This window comes from Tachysurus vachellii, chromosome 7 (genome assembly GCF_030014155.1).
Source record: "Tachysurus vachellii isolate PV-2020 chromosome 7, HZAU_Pvac_v1, whole genome shotgun sequence".
Lineage (NCBI taxonomy): Eukaryota > Metazoa > Chordata > Actinopteri > Siluriformes > Bagridae > Tachysurus > Tachysurus vachellii.
This window is the reverse complement of record NC_083466.1, coordinates 21,164,091-21,173,616: the sequence shown is the minus strand read 5'-3', so window position 1 is coordinate 21,173,616 and position 9,526 is coordinate 21,164,091. Positions and strand designations below refer to the sequence as shown.

General features: G+C 42.1%; 1 protein-coding gene across 1 annotated transcript; it reads left to right on the top strand.

Annotated features, from left to right (window-relative positions):
* Window positions 1–430: 430 nt before the first annotated feature.
* Window positions 431–9,224, top strand: LOC132849237 (butyrophilin subfamily 1 member A1-like; the record flags this gene model as incomplete). Its single annotated transcript, XM_060875493.1, has 6 exons — window positions 431–785; window positions 6,739–7,017; window positions 7,221–7,322; window positions 8,130–8,162; window positions 8,509–8,535; window positions 8,689–9,224. Coding segments are annotated over 6 exons (1,332 nt in total), but the record flags the coding sequence as incomplete, so codon positions are not given.
* Window positions 9,225–9,526: the final 302 nt, after the last annotated feature.

The window sequence follows — 9,526 nt, the reverse complement described above, 5'->3', positions numbered from 1 at the left end:
TAATACAGACCCACTATGGTCACTTAACTGCCTCCTTGGGCATGAATGAATTACCCCACTTTGCTGTTTTTGTATGCGTTACTTTAACACACACAACCCAGACTGTTATATTGCACCTGCACTTTGTAAACATTGCATTTGTCCACTTTTTGAACATCCTACACTAAAGTACAGTTAATGTTTCATCAGTATATGTATTAATTGTAATGTTTATAAATGTTGGTGTTAGATTGGCTTTAGATGATGTATTTTGATTTTACATCTCAACATAAAAATTATTTTAGCCACATGATTTTGGAAAGATGTTTTTAATTGATATAGTAGTACACGGGACCTTAAAATAATAAATAAAATTATGTTTTTTATACTATTTGATATATATATAGCTAGATTGATAATAATATTAAGTTTCTGTTTCTTTTCTGAAAACACAGAACAATTACAGGTGGTTGGTCCAGAAGCTTCTCTTGTTGCTGTAGCTGGTGAAGATCTGGTTCTACCCTGTTTTATCAAACCCAGTAAAAGTGCTGTGGACATGACAGTGGAGTGGATGAGAATAGAGGAAGTGGCTTCATTAGTGCATCTCCATAAGAATCATGAAGACAGAAATGAAGATCAGGTGCAGTCCTACAGAGGAAGAACATCACTGTTTAAAGAGGAGCTACAGAAAGGCAACGCTTCACTCAAACTCTCAGCTCTCCAACTCGCTGATGAAGGAAAATATAAGTGCCTCATTGAGGACAAACCCTGGTATGATGACATCACTCTTCATGTTATTGTTGAGGGTAAGATCCATTTTTGCAGTGAAGCTTCAAATAGTGAATGTTATAATTAACACAATTAATGGTTTGTGCATTTATAAACCAGTTTTAAAATCTGTAGTAAAATCTGTTATGTATTTGAGAGGGGTTTATAATATTTCACTCACTGACTGTCTGAATCAAAGGTTTAAAACCCTGATCCTAGAGACCCCCTGCCCTACAGGAAGGGCTGTTAATTACAGTCGTATGCAAAAGTTTAGGAACCCCTGACAATTTCCATGATTTCCATTTATAAATATTTGGGTGTTTGGATCAGCTATCAAATAACTGAAGGCACAGTAATATTTCAGTAGTGAAATGAGGTTTATTGGATTAACAGAAAATGTGCAATATGCATCAAAATGAAATTAGACAGGTGCGTAAATTTGGGCATCGTTGCCATTTTGTTGATATGAATACCTGTAACTATTTTGCACTGATTGATTGGAATACACAATTGGTTTGGTGAGCTCATTAAGCCTTGAACTTCATAGACAGGTGCATCCAATCATGAGAAAAGGTATTTAAGGTGGCCAATGGCAAGTTGTTGTTCTCTTTGACTCTCCTCTGAAGAGTGGCAACATGGAGGCCTCAAAACAACTCTCATATGATCTGAAAACAAAGATTGTTCAACATTATGGTTTAGGGGAAGGCTACAAAAAGTTATCGCAGAGATATAAGCTGTCAGTGTCCACTGTGAGGAACATAGTGAGGAAATGGACAACCACAGGCACAGTTCTCGTTAAGGCCAGAAGTGGCAGGTTATGTAAAATATTCGAGAGGCTAAGGCGAATGATGGTGAGAACGGTCAAAAATAGCCCACAGACCACTTCCAAAGACCTACAACATCAACTTGCTGCAGATGGTGTCACTGTGCATCGTTCAACAATTCAGCGCACTTTGCACAAGGTGAAGCTGTACGGGAGAGTGATGCGAAAGAAGCCTTTTCTGCACACAAGCCACAAACGGAGTTGCTTGAGGTATGCAAACGCACATTTGGACAAGCCAGCTTCATTTTGGAATAAGGTGCTGTGGAGTGATGAAACAAAGTTTGAGTTTGCATACCAAACAATACCATGATAATATGCCTTTGCCTACTTTTGTTGGGCGACATCCACCAGTGCCCTGGTCCAACTGGCCATACAACAGACAGAGCAAACCTCCCTGATATGACTACCTGTGGTTCCTGTGCGTCTCTGGCGGCAGTACCCCTGGGCGGTGTTGCGGGGATCCGGCATTGGCTAGCGTGAATTCCTGCTTCGGGCTGGGATGGATCGGTGGTGTTGGCTCCTGCGCGGATGGTGGGCTGGAGCTTCGCCGTGATTCGCCATGGGGACAGCGGTTCGTGGCCACGGAGAGTGCACCAGCAGCTGCCGTTGTCAGCCCTGAGCTTGGTGGTGCTTCTGTGCGGCGCTTGGTTCTGGATGTTCCGGGACTTCGCCGTCGTTCGCCAGGTGGACGTCCTGCGGAGACGGGAGCGGCTCCCGTGGATGTGGGCTGCGGCGGTCGTCACGAAGCTGCCATGGTGAGCACCGCTAAAATCCACAAACTCTTTACAGTAAATAAAGCAATACGCATGAACCGGAAGTGGATATTTGTTCACACTGTAAACAATGCACGCTTAATCTGGGATCAAAAAATCAAACCAAAAGGTCTCTTTGGCGGACATCTAAATATCCGAAGCTTAAAATCAAAAAGCGATCAAATTATCCACATGATGACTGAATCAAATCTGGATTATTTCTGCCTATCCGAAACTTGTCTGCATAAAAATTCCCCTACTGCTGCGCTTCTTATTCAGGAGAGATAGAACGGATGCCAAAGGGGAGGGGTAATGATCTATGTGAGAGACAACATACAGTGCAGTGAAATACAGTGGAAAACCCCATTTGATCTAGAATGCAGGGCTGTCAAGTGTCATGCATTGAGAGTGACCGACACGCATTTGGGTCTTTTGTCACGCTCTCCCGCCACACATTGTATTTCTCAAGCAGAAAAACTTTTTGACTATTTCTCATATATTTAATATGCCACAGCGCCCAAAATGCATCAGTCCGCACCGCTGTCTCTATGTAACCGGGCCATAGGCGAGCCTGACACTTATCAGCCAATCAAAAAAAAAGAGGCTACACAATAGCCAATCAGAAAATAGCACTATCTAGGTAAGATTTAACGCAACAACCAATGAAAAAAAACATATTCATTAGAGAGGGTATTTTCGATGGTCGGTTTGATCAAAACCTCAACAAGTAAGGGGCTGGTGCAATGTGGATTGGGTGGCAGTCGAAGGCAGGTGCCTCGTTAAGGGGGAAGGAGCCTGAGTTGGTGCGGGAGGTTGAGAGATACCGACTAGCGATAGTCTAGATAGTCTATAGCTCTGGAACCCAACTCCTCGAGAGAGGCTGGACTCTCTACTACTCTGGAGTTGCTCGCAGTGAAAGGCGGTGGGCTGGTGTGGGCTTGCTCATAGCCCTCCAGCTCAGCAGCCATGTGTTGGAGCTCACCCCGGTGAACGAGAGAGTTGTTTCCCTGTGCCTTCGGGTCAGGGATAGGTCTCTCACTGTTATTTGTGCTTATGGGCCAAATTGCAGTGTAGAGTACCCAACCTTCTTGGCGTCTCTGGGGGGGTGCTTGAAAGTGCTGCGACCGGGGACTCCATCGTTCTACTGGGGAACTTCAATGCTCATGTGGGCAGCGACAGTGGCACCTGGAGGGGTGTAATTGGGAGGAACGGCCCTCCCGACCTGAACCCGAGTGGTGTTCTGTTATTGGACTTCTGTGCTAGTAAAAGTTTGTCCATAACGAACACCATGTTCAAACATAAGGGTGTACATCAGTAGACATGGCACCAGGAAACCCTAGGTCGGAGGTCGATGATCGACTTTGTGGTCGTTTCATCTGACCTCCGGCCATATGTCTTGGACACTCGGGTAAAGAGAGGGGCGGAGCTGTCAACTGATCACCACCTGGTGGTGAGTTGGATCCGATGGCGGGGGAGGAAGTTGGACAGACTTGGCAGACACAAACGTACTGTGAGGGTCTGCTGGGAACCTTTGGCAGAGTCTCCGGTCAGAGAGATCTTCAACTCCCACCTCCGGCAGAAGAAGGAGTCCTATCAAGCCTGGTTGGCTCGGGGGACTCCGGAGGCAGCTGACAGGTACCGGAGGGCCAAGTGAACTTCAGCCCGGGTGGTTGCGGAGGAAAAAAACTCGGGTCTGGGAGGAGTTCGGTGAGGCCATGGAGAAGGACTATCGGTCAGCCTCGAAGAAATTCTGGCAAACCGTCCGGCGCCTCAGGAGGGGGAAGCAGTGCCCTGCGCACACTGTTTACAGTGGGAGTGGGAATCTGCTGACTTCGACTGGGGACATCCTCGGATGGTGGAAGGAGTACTTCGAGGTTCTCCTCAACCCCACCGACATGTCTTCCACTGAGGAAGCAGAGGCCGAGGGCTCAGTTGTGGATTCGTCGATCCCCACAGCTGAGGTCACAGAGGTAGTTGAGAAGCTCCTCAGTGGCAAGGCACCAGGGGTTGACACGCCTCTGCAACATCTTGTGGTGGGTGGGGACAGTGCCTCTGGACTGGTAGACTGGGGTGGAGGGTGTGTTCCAACTACAGGGGGATCACACTCCTCAGCCTCCCCGGACAAGTCTATGCCAGGGTACTGGAGAGGAGAATTCGGCCGATAGTCGTACCTCGGATCCAGGAGGAACAATGCATGTTTCGTCCCGGTCGTGGAACACTGGACCATTTCTATACCCTTGCCAGGTTGCTGGAGGGTTCATGTTAGTTTGCCCAACCAGTCCACATGTGCTTTGTGGATCTGGAGAAGGCACTCGACTGTGTCCCTCGTGGTGACCTGTGGGGGGTGCTCTGGGAGTATGGGGTCTGGGGCCCTCTGCTAAGGGCTGTCCGATCCCTATATGACCGGACCAGGAGTTTGGTTCGCATTACCGGCAGTAAGTCAGACTTGTTCTCGGTGTATGTTGGACTCCGGCATGGCTGCCCTTTGTCACCGGTCCTGTTCGTTATTTATATGGACAGGATTTCTAGGCGCAGTCGGGGGCTGGAGGGAGTCCGGTTTGGGGACCACAGGATCTACATTCCTACCCTCACCTATGGTCATGAGCTTTGAGTCATGACCGAAAGGACAAGATCCCGGATACAGGCGGCCGAAATGAGTTTCCTCCGCAGGGTGTCTAGGCGCTCCCTTTGAGAGGAGCTCAGAGTAGAGCCGCTGCTCCTCCACATCGAGAGGAGTCAGCTGAGGTGGCTCAGGCATCTGTTCCGGATGCCTCCTGGACGCCTCCCTGGGGAGGTGTTCCGGGCATGTCCAACCGGGAGGAGGCCCCGTAGAAGACCTAGGGCACGCTGGAGGGACTATGTCTCTCGGCTGGCCTGGGAACGCCTCGGTATTCCCCCGGAAGAGCTGGAGGAAGTGTGCAGCAAATTATGGATGGATTTAATATTGTCCAGATGGTTAAAGGACCGACACAGATCACAAACAATTGTAGCACCTTAATTGACTTAATATTCACCAATCATCCGGAACGGATCACAAAATTGTACAATATGTTAACTGGACTGTCGGATCACAACATGGTGCTGATAACAAGAAAATTAACCAGAAAGCGATTTGTAGCTTATTCCGGAAAAAAGGAGTTCATCGGCATTCCAAGGAGTAAACAGGAAGAATTTCATACAGCAATAAGAAATTTGAACTGGGACACTCTATTATTGGACAACAATTAGTCAGAAATAATTAGTCAGAAATTTATTGAATGCTTACAAACAAAAAATTAATGAATTTGCAGTGACAATTAGCAGCAAAAGAACACAGCATTCCAAGAAAAACACTTCACCTAGTAAAATTTGGTGGAGGTTCCATCATGCTGTTGGGCTGTGTGGCCAGTGCCGGTACTGGGAATCTGGTTAAAGTTGATATCAGCAGATTCTTGAGAATAATGTTGAGGAATCAGTCACAAAGTTGAAGTTACGCCGGGGCTGGATATTTCAACAAGACGACCCAAAACACTGCTCAAAATCTACTCGGGCATTTATGCAGAGGAAAAAGTACAATGTTCTGGAATGGCCATCCCAGTCCCCAGACCTGAATGTCATTGAACATCTGTGGGGTGATTTGAAGTGGGCTGTCCATGCTCGGCAACCATCAATCCTAACTGAACTGGAGATGTTTTGTAAGTAAGAATGGTCCAAAATACATTCGTCCAGAATCCAGACACTCATTACAGGCTATAGGAAGCATCTAGAGGCTGATATTTCTGCTAAAGGAGGCTCTACTAAATATTGATGTAATTTTTCTGTTGAAAATTTATGTACCTATCTAATTTCATTCTGATGCATGTTGCACATTTTCTGTTAATCCAATAAACCTCATTTCACTACTGAAATATTACTGTGTCCTTCAGTTATTTGATAGATCAAAATGAAATTGCTGATCCAAACACCCAAATATTTCTAAATGAAAATTAAGGAAATTGTCAGGGGTTCCTAAACTTTTGAATACGACTGTAGCTGATTAGATGTATTGGGATAGGTGGAAAGATGCAGGAAAGATCAAGATAGAAATCATCTGCATCTTTCTCAATTTATTCATTCTTTCCATTTTATTATCTGACTGTAGTATTAGGTTCAGCATTTATTTATTTAACTTTTGACACAAAACATGTCCATTTTCCAATTTCAGGCAGATTTCTAAATGGCTTTTCCATATAGCAGTATTGTCATTAAAAATAATTTATACATCTTTGGAGAATAGAATATTCTGTACTAATGCCGCATGGTATCACAGTCTGGGGTATGGTTATATAATACATTTGTATAAATGATTATTAATTACATTTTTATTGTATCTTCTAATTAACATTTTAACATGTTTACACTCTACTGAAAACAATTACTGTTGTTTATTGCCTGCAGTTCTAGGAAGCCACCCAGTGATAATGATGGAGAGTTATGATAACTCAGGAGGGATTAATCTAGTGTGTGAGTCCAGAGGCTGGAAACCTGAACCTGATGTTCTGTGGCTGGACAGAGAAGGAGTCACTCTGACTGCTGAAGATACACAGATACACAGAGACACTGAGCTCTTCAGTGTGAAAAGCCACATCACTGTTTATGATTATAGCGACTCTAACAGGTTTTACTGCAGACTTCAGCAAAAACATCACATGATGGAGACAGAAATTATCATCGGTAGTAAGTAACTACAAATACAACATTTAGATTTAGATTGTAACATTCTACTGTAATCATTACTGCAGTTTTTTTTTTTTTTTTGCTTTTTATGACCTCTGTTGGTGATTTGGCTGCAGTTCTTTCTGTAAGAGTGTGTTTTTAGTTATTAAATAACTATTGTAAAGTTTCTTAAAAATAACCTAGAGACATTAATTTCATTTCAGGTGGAGTCTTTGGTGTTTGGAAGTGGGCTGTCAGCATTTCAGCCATAGCATGTCTTTTTCTTGTTGGACTGATACTAACTGTGTTTTTTGGCTACAAGAAAGGTAATATTTCTATCATTTTCAGAAATGAATGCATTTGTAGTGACCTCAAATAGCTCAAATAACTCAGATAATTATTTAATTTGTTTATACTTGTTCATGTATGTTTATTGTTAGACAATTTTGTTAAAAAAAAATATATATATATATATATATATATATATATATATATATATATATATATATATATATATATATATAGTGAACCCATACTGTTGGTGGCGCGGTAGACACAAAAAAACACGAGAGTGTAGAAAAAAAGAGAAGAAAAAACAGTGTATGTATGCGGATGTTGTAACATGAAAGTGTGTTCTGACCCCGAATCTGTGGCAGAAAATAATAAAAGAACGAACGGGACAAATAAATCTACAGAAAAAAATCAAAACCGTGTGGTCGTCATTGTCCAAGGGGGCAACACATTCATTGTCATTGCACCTTACAAGATTAGAGATTGAAACACATCAGTGACACTACATTTTCACACCGAATGCTGACAATTTCTAAGCAGCTCAGGTCATGTGTCCAGATTTGTCCTACAGGAAGTAAACATTAAGGAGGCTTATGGAGTGAAATCAGAGTCACCAAAACCTAATAGTATACTAAATCATTCAAATAAATAATAAAATAAGTAATTTTGTAATAAAATAAACAAAACTTTAAACCAGAATTCCCAACACTTTTATAACATGATTTAACATTATATTGTGTTGTCTATTCACCTTATCACTACATTACACTGCTGAATCTATTTTTTAGTTTTATTTGTGTAACATTTACACAAAACACTCAAAACCTTTTTATCTGTTTTAGCCTCAGAACTTCAACAGGAGAAGCAATATGCAGGTAAGAATAAACTCTGTGCTTTTAAATTATGTAATGATTATATAATTGAATTAAATCATAAAGGTAACTGGGAGGCTGTTACACTGTATGGCCTCTTTAACAGAGATTCAGTTTAACATGGTGAAAGTTTACAGGAAGATGCAGTTTGGGGCAGAAGGCAGAAACATTCTCATGTACTGTATATTTTAGTTAAAGCAGACAAATTCTGAAAATAAATTAGGTAGAAAATATCTACTGAAGGAACGTGTTTCTGGTCATTTAAATATAGTTCTATTTTATTGGTTTGTATTTTTGGTCTGCAGTAGATATGTTTATATATTAATTATTTTATTGTTGTGTTCATAAGAACTTCTAAAGAAGAAGATGTTTAGAGGTAAGAACTATTTTAACTTCAATGTTGTGAAATTAGAGTCTTTCCTGTGTGTGATTTATCAGTAATGTGATCAAAAAGCAGAATTACAGGCACATTGTTTCTCTGAATTAATAATTATTTTTGTTGTGTGAAAATGGTGTGTGTTTCTCTCAGTGGATGTGACTCTGGATCCTGATACAGCTCATCCTCAACTCATCCTGTCTGATGATAGAAAACAAGTGACACTTGGAGACAAACCACAAGATCTCCCTGATTCACCACATAGGCTTAAATTTGTCTGTGTTCTGGGAAATCAGAGTTTCTCCTCAGGGAGAATTTATTATGAGGTGCAGGTCAAAGGGAAAATTGAGTGGGCATTAGGAGTTGTGAAAGAGAGCATTGACAGGGAGTGGTGGATTACACGGTGTCCTCAGAATGGATTCTGGACTGTGGGATTGAAGAATGAAAATCAGTTTGAGGCTTATGCTGATCCCTCTGTCCCCCTCACACTGAGAGAGGTGGAGGTTGTGGGGGTGTTTGTGGATTATGAGGAGGGTCTGGTTTCCTTTTATGATGTGAAGCCCAGATCTCATATCTACTCTTTCACTGGTCAGTCTTTCACTGAGAAACTCTATCCATATTTCAGTCCTCGATACAAAGCAGATGGTAGAAATTTAGCACCACTGATCATCTCTGATGTTACTGAATAAATATCTGCTTTAAATTCTATAACATTTTAAACTTTTTTCATCTTGATGTAATCATCTGTTTATTTATTTTAATTTTATTTAAATGTAAACTCTGTAAACAGTTTAAACGTATAGGGGTGGTTTCCCAGACAGGGATTAACACTAATCTTAGAATTAAATGAACATTTAAACTGGATTTACTGAAAAAGCATTTCTCAGCCATGGTTTAAAATAGTCTCAGACTTTCCTTAGTCTTAAATTATAAAGGCAGCTTTCCTAAAGGACGATCAGATGTAGTCTAGGTTTAAGTGAAGGATAAAGAA